Source organism: Callorhinchus milii, unplaced genomic scaffold (assembly GCF_018977255.1).
Source record: "Callorhinchus milii isolate IMCB2004 unplaced genomic scaffold, IMCB_Cmil_1.0 Scaffold29, whole genome shotgun sequence".
NCBI classification, from domain to species: Eukaryota; Metazoa; Chordata; class Chondrichthyes; order Chimaeriformes; family Callorhinchidae; genus Callorhinchus; species Callorhinchus milii.
Window position 1 is genome coordinate 1,637,850 of NW_024704770.1, and position 13,071 is coordinate 1,650,920.

Consider the following 13,071-nt stretch of genomic DNA (forward strand, 5'->3'; position numbering starts at 1 on the left):
GCTTTTGCAACTCTAAATCTTCCTCTGAAAATACTATATCAAAATCTTAAAACATGTGGTACGAAGCATAATCCTGGCGTTTGATATAGCGCCACATCACGTCTTTAAGATGTCTCAAAGCGCTTCACAGGATATACTGTAAAGTGAATTGACTGTTTGTGGGCAAAATACGACAACCAATTACGCACAGCAGTGTCCCACAAACTGTCGTGGATTGAGTGACCCAATATTTTTTATCATTACCCCCGGAAAAGCGATCAGCCAATCGACTAACAACTGTGCTCCTATTTACTGCTAGTTAAAAGTGAGGGGGGGGGGGGGGGTGGAGTGAGGAAATGTGCCTAACATTTTGCCATAATACAGATACAGTATAAATAGATAAGAGTACTTGAAAATGTATAATTAGCAGATTAAGTGTTTGCTACCATCAGTGATTTTTAATCTGAGGAACGTGTACAACTAATCGTCATTCAATTAATAAAGATCGGTCCTTATTTTCACTGCAATGAGTATTTATTTTACAAACGCCCCAAACACCACTTAAGTGCTGTGAATACCAACAATCCGTATCACAGGTTAGATTTCACAACACATAGAATCATGGATGAAATCGGCCCGTGGGTCACCAGATGGATCACCCTCACTTAGTCATTATGCTGTCAAGATCCCACACGCACTTATTTGTGTATTTATACAAAAGCCTAATTTGGTGCTCCTGATAACTTGTCAATGAGGTCTTTTCCCTCGGAGCGATGACTTATCTTGCGTCTCTCTAATGTCCTTTTAAACGGCTTCTTCTCAACAATAATCCTTGCATTTGATATAGCGCTTCTCACGTCTTCTGGTTGTCTCAAAGCGCTTCACAGCATATACTGTAAAGTGGATTGACTGTACAATTGGGGGCGAAACGCGGCAGCCAATTGCGCACAGCAGCGTTCCCACAAACAGTCGTGGATTGAGTGACCAAATTATTATTGCCTTTTTATTTTTTGAGTGATTATTATCCCCCAAAGTGATCCGCCAATCGATTAACAACCAGCTTTTTACTTACTCCTTGGTAAACAGAGGCGAGTGGAGTAAGGAAACTTGCCCAGTATTTCGCCCTGCCTTAGGAAATCACAACCACTGCTGCGCAAACACCAGTTACACATTAAATGGGACACAACTGTTAAAGTGGGACATCTCTCATTCTGTCTCTCGAGAAACTGGGTGGATGGTGTAAATCCACATAGGGTGAAGTTCGATTGGGATCAGACAGTGCGAGCACCAAAGCCAACTTTGGTGCCTTATTACAGGGTTACCCTTATACAGTGAAACTCATACAACAACATCATCAACAAGACTACATCTGTATAGCGCCTTTCACATCGGGAGGACATCCCAGACCAATAACAACAATAAATAATCCTTGCATTTGATATTTGCCTTCCTCGTGTGGCTTGGTGTACCACCAGGTGACTGGCTCACTCTAAACCCAGTCCAGTCCTCAGCTGCTGCCCCGTGGTGTTGACCATCTATGGTTTGGTCCCAACTCGTACGACTTGAGGGTTATGCACCTTGGGACGTCCTCCCGACGTGAAAGGCGCCATACAAATGTATATTGTAAACCTCTCAAACTATCTTCAAACTATCAAAGAGTTGTGGATCGAGTGACCAAATTATTATTTATTTTTGGAGGGATTATTACCCCTGGAAAAGCAATCCTCCAATTGACTAACAATTGGGTTCCTACTTACTGCTAAGAATAATATTAATAAATAATAACCATTAACTCACAACAAAACTGAAAACTTCCTCATTTGTTCAACTTCCTCAAAGTAACACTAAAGTGATTATCCTCAAACTCGGTTTAAGGCCATTCATAATAATAATTCTTGCATTTGATATAGCGCCTTATCATGACTGAGAGGCTTGAAACCACTTCACAGAATAGGACTGTAAAAGTTAAAAGGGTGAAACGTGAAACATGGCAGCCAACTGCGCACAGCAGTGTCCCACAAACAGTCGTGGATCGAGTTTCGCCCACATTTGGGAGTAAAGTTAACAGTCGTGCTTCAATAGTACTTCTAAACACAATTAGCATAACTCTTCAACAATGCAATTCAAATTGCTGGGTGGGTGAATCTGCTGAGATTAATCATTTAAAGAGAATCGCTGAGCGACAGACAGCAAGAGTCTAAAGACTGAAGTTGTTTGAGCTTTAAAATACAATGTGGTTTAAATGGATTACTGATCAAGAGGAGTTCTAACGCAACTGGTTTCTATTGCAATCTTGACTATTGCTGCCCTCCACAGACTTACTTTGTCCTACGCCTGTGACTTGCAAACGCCATATCAAACCATCCGCTCACTCCGCTCAGCAGCGGGCTCCACGTCCCCCACCCGGCCTGCCCCGCCATCAACGGTCGGGCCTTCAGCCTCTCTGTCCCCATCCTTTGGAACTCCATCCCACATTCCCTCCGCCTCGCTTCCTCCCTTGCCTCCTTCAAAGCGCGTCTCAAGACCCTCCGCTTCGACCGCGTCCTCCATCAAAACAGCAGGATCAAACACATGAATGTATGGCTGGAGAAATGGTGTAAAAAAGGAGGGCTTCAGGTTCCTGGAACATTGGAACCGGTTCTGGGGGCTGGGACCTGCGCGAGGTGGGAATCAATGTCCTCGCAGGGAGGTTAACCAGCTGTGGGGAAGGGTTTAAACTAATTTCGAGGGGAGGAGGGAATCAGGATGCAGCATCGGAGAGGAGAAACAAGTTACATAGAGGGCCGGGAGAGACAAATAGCAACGTAATAAAGAGTAATCCAGGAAAAGGAGGGATTAGACAGGGGAGAAGCGCAGGGCAGACTCAGTCGGTCTTGGGGTGAAAGTGCGTAAATGCATGGAGCGTGACAAAAGATTGGTGAGCTGTGGCTCAAGTTGCCACGTGGGGTTATAATGTAGTGGCAATAACAGAAACATGCTTCAAACAAGGGCAGGAATGGGAGCTGAATGTTCCTGGCTACAAGGTATTCGGGAGGGATAGGGAAGGAATAAAAGGAGGGGTGTGGTGGGCGGTAATATTGATTAAAGACACGGTTACGGTCCTGGAAAGGGATAATGTGCGGGAGGGTCCGACAAGAGAATCTATTGGGTTAGCGTTAAGGAGCAGAAAAGGAACTGTTACTCTGTTAAGTGTATACTAAAGACCATCAAATAGTGGGAAGGAGACAGATGAGCGAATCTGCAGCAGATTTCAGAAAACCAATAGAGTAGAGATAATGGGGGACTTCAATTATTCCTAACGTAGACTGGCAAAATAACAGTGTAAAGGGCAAGGAGGGGGACAGATTCCTGCAACGTGCGCTGGATAACGTTCTGGATCAGCCTTGAGCAGTGAAATCAGCTCTTTCACAAAAGTCCATTTTACCAGTGTAACAAGACTCGACTGTATATCTATTTTATATCCCAAAACAAAGAACCTTTTACTCTGAACCAACAACCAGCAGAACTGACAATTATACTGAACTTTTCATGTTAAATCAAATCTCAAAGCGCTTCATAAAATGAGAATAAATCGAAAGGAAGTGAATATTACGTAGAATTTCAGAGTAATTTCCAGCACAAATAATAATAATAATTCTTGAAATTGATATTGCGCCATATCACGTCTTCGAGACATCTCAAAACGCTTCACAGGATACCGTGAAGTGAATCGACTGCATATTTTGTGGGTGAAATGTGCAATTCAACTTAATTACTTAAATTTACTCATTTTAACTCAAACAAGAGAACATATCACTTCTTAAATCTAGCTTCTGGGCTCGAAAAACAAACGCTTCAACTCTAAAATGCCCGACAAATCTACTTGTCGTTAAGAAAACTATAATTGCGTTCTCCTCAAGTGACAAAGACAACAAGAACAACTTGCATTTACACAGTGCCCTCACGCAGGCTAGCGTCCAGAGGGCTCGACAGTGGTGGAGCACGACACCCAGCCGGGGGAGTTGACCGTAGGCACTTTCGAAGAGGGACGTCTTCAGGCGCGACCTGAAGATGGGGAAGGAGGGGGCAATGCAGAACAGTACCAAACTAAACAACTGAGTCACGTCTCACGAGCCTTATCACGACTGTATTTTGGAGATGAATGCGGCAGTTCATTTGCACAAAGCAACGTCCCACAAACAGCCACGAGTGACCAATTTCATTTGGGGGGATTGTCAGCCAAGAGAGAGAGAGAGAGAAACTCCTACTCTTTTCGAATAGTGCTTGGGATCTTTAACTTCCACTGAACAGGCAAACGGGAACTCGGGTTAACATCTCATCAAAGGACAGCAAGTCAATGCCACGCTGCTCCCGAGCCTCAGCATTTCTCCAGAATCTCGGCCTGGATTGTGAGTTCAAAGCCCCAAAGTGGGGCTTGAACCTGCAATTTCCTGCCCCAGAGGCAAGAGTGCGACCAACTGAGCCAAGCGGACATCTTATAATTATCAGAGCCAGATTAAATAATTCCAAATCACCTACAAAAAACAGATCAATCCACGACGGTTTGTGGGACGCTGCTGTGCACAAATGGCTACCGTGTTTTGCCCACAAATATACAGTCAATTCATTTTGCAGTATATTCTCTGAAGCGCTTTGAGACGTCTGGAAGACGCGATAAGGCGCTGTATCAAATGCAAGGTTTATTATATTTTTATTATCCATTAACTTCACAATCCAACCGAATCACTAAAAGCCGCTCACCACGACGCTACAGGACTTCACAATAGTCCTCTCCCATACACACTTGGTTACTCAAATCCACGACTGTTTGTGGGGAAGCTCCTGTGCGCAATTGGCTGCCGTGCTTCACCAACAAAACACACAGTCACTCCACTTTACAGTATATCCTGTGAAGCGCTTTGAGATGTCTCATCGATGTCATCAGGCGCTGTTTCAAATGCAAGTATTATTACATTCTGCGAGGCGCTTTGAGATGTCTCGATGACATGACACTGTATCAAATGCAACGATTATTATTATTATGAATAACCTCAAAAGGTACATTTTAAAGAGAGACGATGATTAAGGGTTGACTTACTTTGATGGTGCTGAGATCCATGGGGTGTTTAATAATATCGTGATAATCGTGCAGTCCCAGGGCCTCGACGTCCACGGGTTTATAGAAGGGCCAGGCGTAGGCTGCGTGCTTCTTCGCAAACATTTCTTTTAGAATGCCACTACAGTATTTCAACTGTTCAGAGACCTTAATGTTTCCACCTCCTCCGACAACCACACCACCACCAATACCAATTCCAACACCGACACCAACTCCGACGCCCAGGCTCCCACCTGCACCAATGACCACGACGCCACCCCCACTCTTCTCCAGATGTTGCTGCTGGGAGTCGGGCACATCTTTCTTGGTGGGCTTCGGGGGCCGGCCGCTTCTGGATGGGATCTTGGCGGGTTTGGGTTCAGTCATCAGCGGAGAGGACTCGCGGCTCTTCACCGGGACGATGGTGGTCGGGGTCGTCGTGTCAGCTTTCCTCTTCACGCCCTTCTTAGGCTGGAAGCCAAAGAGGAGATAGATATTAGTCCAGAAAACATGACATAAGAGCATAAGAATTTGCTAGGCAAAAGTCATGTCCCAAACTATATATTAGTCCCTAAGCTGAGCGGACGTTTAAAGTACATTTTGAAGTGAGATTTTTCGATTTTTCTAAATCAACAGAAAAGACAACAAACTATCATTCCACACAGCGTATGTCTTAACAAATACTGCAGCTCAATCAATGACTGTTCAACAACACCAACAACAACTTGCATTTATGTAGCACCCTTCATGCTGGGTAGCGTCCCAGAGTCTGACCCCGAGCCGGGGGAAGAGGGATAGGGTCAAACTCGGAGCTGGCCGTGTGGAGGCAGCGGGTGGGGGCGGTCAGCAAATCAGATAGGTAGGGAGGTACGAAGGCATGAAGGAACTTGAAAACACTTAAATGGCGAAAAGGTTCATGGAATTAGAGAATGTTACCATTTAGCAAATCAAGTGTGCGCTGGTGTGTTTTATTTTCACTCCATACAAGTCTCTTCCCACCCTCCTGTTCACTCCTTCATGCGTTTCAATCTCCCTTCTCTCAAAACATTGACCTAGTTCCCTTTTAAAACAACAACTTGCATTTATACAGCGCGCCTAGACAAAGGATAGCATCCCAGAGCGCTCGACAATGGTGGAGCACGACTCCGAGACGGGGGGGGGGGGGGGAGGTGACCGTAGGCGGGATCTGAAGATGGAGAAGGAAGGGGGGCAAGACCTTCTCTATCTTGATTGAAGAACTGTTCGGGGCGTAGTGGCTGAGAGCGCAGCCGCTGATGGCGGAACGGAAGGCACGAGGGACCGTTTAAAATGGTTTCAAGACCCTGCTTTAGCAGCAGAGAATTGCATGTTCAATACAATATTCTTCAGCCGGTTTTAGCAAGTTAACATTTCCATGCGAAACTATGAGGCTATTTAAAAACTCTCTTGAGAATGCCAAAAAGCAGCCAGAGTAACACAAAGCAGCTACACACACAGTCCAAGCAGTTCCATAATTGAGTATTGTTGCTGCATACTGGATGTGAAGCGTTATGCAGTGAACAAAGTTCACTACATATTTTGGGAAGTGGTTTGGGAAAAGAGCGGAGGAAGAACTCTAATGACACATCCCCCGCCCGCCCCACCATCGACTGTCAGGCCTTCAGCCTCTCAATTCCCCCCGCCCTTTGGTCTCAATCCCGCACTCGCTTTGCCTCCCCCGCCCTTGCCTCCTTCAAGGCATGTCTCAAGACCCTCCTCTTGCACCGTGCTTTCGGTCCCCCTCCTCCAACTACAACTTGCATTTACACAACTCCCTACACGCGGGGTAGCATCTTGGGAGTGCCTCACAGTGGCGGAGTCTGACAACGAGCCAAAGGAAGAGGGAGGGGGGAGGTGACCGTAACCACCATCAAAAAGGAAGGTCATTAGGCAGGATTTGAAGGTGGGGAGGGAGGGGGCAAGGCGGAGAGATTGAGGGAAAGAGTTCCAGACTTTAAACCCCACTCTCCCTGTCCTCCATCCCTCTTGATCCCAACCCCCAGCTAGGGTCCAAATCCCTGACACTCCAGTCCAGCAGCTTGGGACGTCCTGCCGATGTGAAAGGTGTCGTGGATAAAAGTCATTTGTTGTTGTTGTTGATGTTGACAGACTGTTCGAGGGGACTGTTCCTACCTTTGTCGGTTGTGCTGTTGTGGTCATCGGTGTCGGCGTGAGGTTGGGCATGGGGGGGGCTGACGTGTGCGGGGAGACAGTTGTGATGGGCGTCTGGACGATCAGGTCAGGAGTCGGGAGAGGAAACGTCTGAGGTGGAGGTGCAGGAGGGGGTGCTGGCACTGGCACAGGGGGGAGCTGCTGTAGTGGTGGTGCCGGCTGTGATGGGGGAGGTGCCCGCTGAGTGGGGAGCGGTGGTGGGGGCTGTGGTGTTGTTGGTGCTGATATTGTTGTCTGTGCCACAGTCTGTATGGTTGACCCCCCGGGTTTAGACTGAACGGCTAAATAGAAAGGAGAGCAACAGTTATTTACATCATCATCAAAACAATAATAACAATCCTCGCATTTGATACAGCAGCTTATCACGTCTTTGAGACATCCCAAAGTGCTTCACAGAATACACTGCAAAAATGAATTGACGTGAAGTGTTTTTGGGGGCGAAACGTGATAGCCAATTGCGCACAGCAGTGTCCCACAAACAGTTGCGGATCGAGTTTCGCCCACACTTGGGAGTAAAGTTCAAACAGCTATCAGATTAAAGCAGTATTGATTCACAGCAGTAGGCGTGTTACACCGCTGTCAGTGACGCCAACAGTGGAGAGGACAATATCGACAATAGTAAAGTTTCTGCGTGTAGCAACTGGATAAGTGACTCAACTACTAAACCTGGTGGCAAACAGGTAAAATTCAGGTGAAATCTGGCAGATTATTCAGCAGGCAAACTACGACAGTATTGAAATGACTGCTGCTTTGATATCGTCATGGACTAACTCAGTACAATAAAATAGTAATAAACTACAAAGTTTCCTCCAGCTCTTGGACGCCCCATAAAATCATTAAGTCCTAGATCTTGTTCTGTTAAAATAATAATCCTTGTGTGTGTGTGGGGTATGCACGGGCTGGACACTGCCTACCACCACCACCACCTCCGCAACATTGCCAGACCCTGCCACTGCCTCACCCCTCAGGCTGCCGAAACCCTCATCCACACACTCGTCACATCAAGGCTCGATTACGTAAACTCCCTCCTCATCGGCCTTCCCAACTCTTCCCTTCACAAACTGCAGATCACCCAAAACTCTGCAGCTCGTGTCCTCTCGTGCACCAGGCTCCGTGACCCCATCACTCCCACCCTCGCCCGACTCCAGTGGCTCCCCATCCCTCAGAGGACCGAGTTCAAGATCCTCGTCCTCACCTTTAAGGCCATCCATGGTATTGTCCCCTCCCACCCCTCTGACCCGCTGACTCCCTACCAACCTGCCCGCTCCCTCCGTTCATCGGGCTCCGGTCTGCTCCATGTCTCCTGCCAGACCATCGGTGGCCGGGCTTTCAGCCTCTCTGCCCCCACACTCTGGAACTCCATCCCACGGTCCCTTTGCCTCACTTCCTCTCTTGCCTCCTTCAAGGCCGGTCTCAAGACCCTTCTCTTCCATCGTTCCTTTGCTCTCCATCCCACCTCTCCGCCTTCCCTCACCCCCTACTCCACCCCTCCCCCATGCTTGGGTCCTGACCCCTGTCCAGCGTCTTGGGACATCCTCCCGACATGAAAGGCGTTCTATAAATGTGATTTGTTGTTGTTGTGTGTGCGCACGCGCACACGGGCGTGCGCGAAGTATATTGACTGTGTTTTGTAGGCGAAAGGTGGCAGCCAATTGCACACAGCAGTGTCCCACAAACGGTCGTGGATTGAGTGACCAATTTTTTATTTATTTTTAAAGGGACAGAAAAACAGCCATCGGCTAATCCAGGATGACCAAAAAGTCGCGATATTTACCCTATTATCGCTTTAAAAAATCATTTCTTTCAGACTGAATAGACATTGTAATATCACCCTGTACACATCATTTCAAAAAGGAGTATTTGTATAGCGCCGTTCACATTGGGAGAAAGTTCCAAGGCTCTACTTAAAGAGGTTTCCCTCCATCTGGGCATCTCTCTCTCTCTCTCTCTCTCTCTCTTCCATTTTATGTGGAGACTGAACAAACTAGCTTTTTTAAAAAAAACACACTAAATTAAAAACAGTCGGAACACCACAAGCCGCTTTCCTGAGAATGTCGACTTCAATTTGGAAGAGATCAGAAACCAGACTAATAGCTATGTAGTGCGTCATGTTGGGAAACATTTAAGCATTCTGCACAGTGTGGGGATCTGGACGTGTGGTTAAAAAAAAACAATGGGCTGCTGCGTTTCACCCACAAAATACAGTCAATTCACTTTACAGTATATCATGTGAAGCCCTTTGAGACGTCTCGAAGACGTGAAAAGGGGCCATATCAAATGCAAAGATTATTATATTGTTATATAATCAGTTACATCAGTGCAGCAGCAATAATACTAATAATCCTTGCATTTGATATAGCGCGTTACCATGTCTCTGAGACATTCCAAAGCGCTTCACAGACTATTCTGTAAAGTGGATCGACTGTACACTGCGTGGGCGAACCGCGGAAGCTAACCGGGCGCTCAGCAGTGTCCCACAAACAGTCGCAGACCTAGTGACCGTTATCGTTATTATTTTAGTATTTTTGGGGGGGAAGAGATCAGAAACCAGACTGATAGTCGTGTAGTTGGTCATGTTTGGAAACATTTAAGCATTCTGCACACATGGGGATCCGGACGTGTGGCTAATCAGTTACATCAGTGCAGTAATACGATCCCCACAGTATTTCCATTAGGGAGCGGAGCCCTGCATAGGGAGTTCCTGTAGCTGCTGCTGAGGGAGGGAGGCCCTAGTGAAGGGTTTTCTCTGCCAATTCTCATAGAAACACTAGAGAATTATTTGAAAAATCTCAGCCCCGTAATAATAATAAGTCATAATAATTGACTGTATTTTGCTTGGATGAGGTGTAGCTGGGAAAGGTTACTGTCTCCCTTTAATAAAATAATCCTCGCGTTAATAATATTGCGCCTTATCACGTCTTTGAGACGTCTCGAAGCGCTTCACAGAATATACTGTAAAGTGGATCGACTGTATATTTTTTGGGCGAAACCCGGCAGCCAAATACACACAGCAAACAGTCCCACAAACAGTCGTGGGAGTGACCAAATTATAATTTTTTTTTTTGAAAGGATTATTACCCCCAGAAAGGTATCCGTCAATCGTCTAACAACCAAGTTCCTGCTTACTGTTACGTAAACTGAGGTGGGTAGATTGAAGGAAACTTGCCCAACATTTCTCCGTGCCCGGGAATCAAACCCAGGTCCTCTCGCTTGTGAGGCGTGTGCTCTAACCGATATGTTACAAGACTTTATAGGTGTCAGCCTGGCTCAGTTGGGAGCACTCTTACCTTAGAGTCAGAAGATTGTGGGTTCAAGCCCCACGTCAGAACTTTGAAGTCAAATGGTTTGAGCTGATACATCAATGTAGTGTTGGAGGACAAGATAAATTGCTGAAGTGCTGTCCTTCATGTGAGATGTTAAATCATGGTCCCATCTGCCTGTTTAGGTGGGTGTTACAGATTCCGCAGTACTAATCAAAAACAGAAGCAAGTTTCTCTCCCAGCGTCCTAGCCAACAATCCATCAGACTTTTTTTTTAAAAAAAAGGTCACTCGCTTCATGACGGTTTTCAGAAACTGCTGGTACGCAAATCGGCTGCCGCGTTTGCCTACAAATACACAGTCACTACACTTCACAGAACATTCTGTGACGTACCTCGATGTGTTCCGAAGACGTGATACGGAGTCAGGTAAATCGAATGCAAGGAATATTACTACTAAAGGAGTGGGACCTCGTTATAACATGGCACTTCACATCCATAAAATGCTGACCCGTGGCTCTAACAAGGCACGATAGCTTGTTTCACTGCACAGATGCATGGCTGGCCACGTGTTTGATACACATACGCAAATCAGGAAGCTATATAACAGCGACTTAATAATCTGGAAGTAAGCCATTTTAGCACAAAGCCAGCCAGAGCACAGGAAGTGAGCAGAGCAGGCCAGCTGCACGCACAGTGAATGGGATCTACAGTGGCCAAGTCCATACTATAATGAAGTGCCTGATCATGGGGCTCCAATGTTAGAAGCACTTCACTTGGGTCTCAGTAACTTTCGTCTCCCCTCTCTTACTTCTGAGATAGATAGACACTTTGTGAGTAATGGTAATAAGGAGGATGGAGAAAAGGCGGTAAAATAGGATGAAAGGATCTCATCGGAGTGCTTTTCCTAGTTCTGTACATTCTCAGCACAATTACTAAAAATCAGCAATGGACTTGTAATATCAAAACAGTAACCACAAAAAATTATATTTACACAGCGCCTGTCACGTAGGGAGGACATCCCAAGGCGCTGCACCGTCAAGGATTTGCACCCAAGCTTGGGGTTGGGATCAGGAGTGGTGGAGGGCAGGTAACGGTAGGAGCTTGACCGAAGGCATGGTCGAAGAAGAAGATCTCGAGACAGGCCTTGAAGGAGGCAAGGGAGGGGGCAAGGCAAAGGCACTGTGGGATGTATTTCCAAACTAACAGTCTGCACTTCTGAACGATCAAGTCGCAAGTACCAATTCTAATCATAACAAACATGAAAGCGTTAACATTTCGCATCAACTCGAACAGCAGAGAGTATAAGTACTACCCGTTCACTTAAAAAATATTTAAAAAATATTCTGTGAAGCACTTTGAGAAAATTTCCGAAACGCATGATAAAGAATCCAGAACAAGGGGGCACAATCTTAAAATTAGAGCTAGGCCATTCAAGCGTTAATTAAAGAAGTATTTTTTCCACTCAAAGTGGAGTGGAGATCTGGAACTCTCTCCCCCAAAAGGCTCTGAATCATGGCTAGATCCATTCACATTTTTAAGACTGAGATGAATAGATATTTGTTAGGTCAGGATATCAAGGGATATGGGACAAAAAAGGCGGGTAATTGGAGTTGAGGGACAGATCAACCACGATCTAAATGGTGGAATAGGCTTGAGGGGCTGAATGGCCTACTCCTATTTGTATGTCAACCATGAGATTTTAATCCAACTATACAGACACACAACACACACACAAACACACAGTTAAACCAGAATGTGAAAACAATTACCTGACTCTTTCCTGCCTCGACCCCGCGATCCTTTGGGAGGTTGTAACGGTATTTCGATCTCGTCCTGTGGCATATCGGAAATTTTCTGAAGAAAAATCTTTTCCAAGGCTTCTGCCATTAAGACAATGTCATCCCCCGGCTGTTTGTAAATGGAAAGAGAAAGCTGTGGGTTAGGAAAACAATTCACATATGCATACAGCAACTTGTCTTTATATAGTGGCTTTGAAGGTGAGAGCAAGGGTTTGGCACTCAACTGTCTGAGGGATGGGGAGCCAGTGGAGCCGGGCAGGAACGGGGGCGATTGTGGAGTCAGGTTGAGTGGGTTCCACAGCACGCAAGTGGCAAAAAGATAATGAGACTGAGCTAATGCTCCATTGTTTATTTGGTGATTAGATATCAGAGCCAGGCATGTCCCTCGAACTCAAGGCACAGGTAATGATTTAGCAGGGCTGCTCGTCTCATCAATGCCACTTCGAAGGAGGTAAGCTCGACTCTGGGGGAACGGATGGATATGTCTTTGCACCTGGCTCCGCATAACCCTTCAACCCCCAACAATAATAACAATAATAATCCTTGCATTCGACACAGCGCCTTGTCACGTCTTCGAGACGTCTGAAAGCGCTTCACAGAATATACCGTAAAATGAATTGGCACTGAATTTTGTGGGCAAAACTTGGCAGCTGTTTGCGCACAGCAGCAGTCCCACAAACGGTTGTGGATTGAAGTGACCAATTTTTTTTTTAAAAAAAGGAATTATTACCCTGGAAAAGTTATCCGCCAATCGACTAAGAACCGGAT

The 13,071-nt window shown here is 46.0% G+C and overlaps 1 protein-coding gene across 2 annotated transcripts in view; it reads right to left on the minus strand.

Moving 5' to 3' along the window:
- Window positions 1-13,071, minus strand: part of brd4 (bromodomain containing 4) — a 97,141-nt gene that overhangs the window by 42,741 nt on the left and 41,329 nt on the right. For both annotated transcript variants that reach the window (XM_042344729.1, XM_042344730.1), the window contains exons 4-6: window positions 12,274-12,412; window positions 7,205-7,524; window positions 5,057-5,524 (exon numbers count right to left, since the gene is read on the minus strand). In XM_042344729.1, coding sequence (XP_042200663.1) covers window positions 5,057-5,524; window positions 7,205-7,524; window positions 12,274-12,412 — 927 coding nt within the window. The remainder of the gene's footprint in view (window positions 1-5,056; window positions 5,525-7,204; window positions 7,525-12,273; window positions 12,413-13,071) is intronic.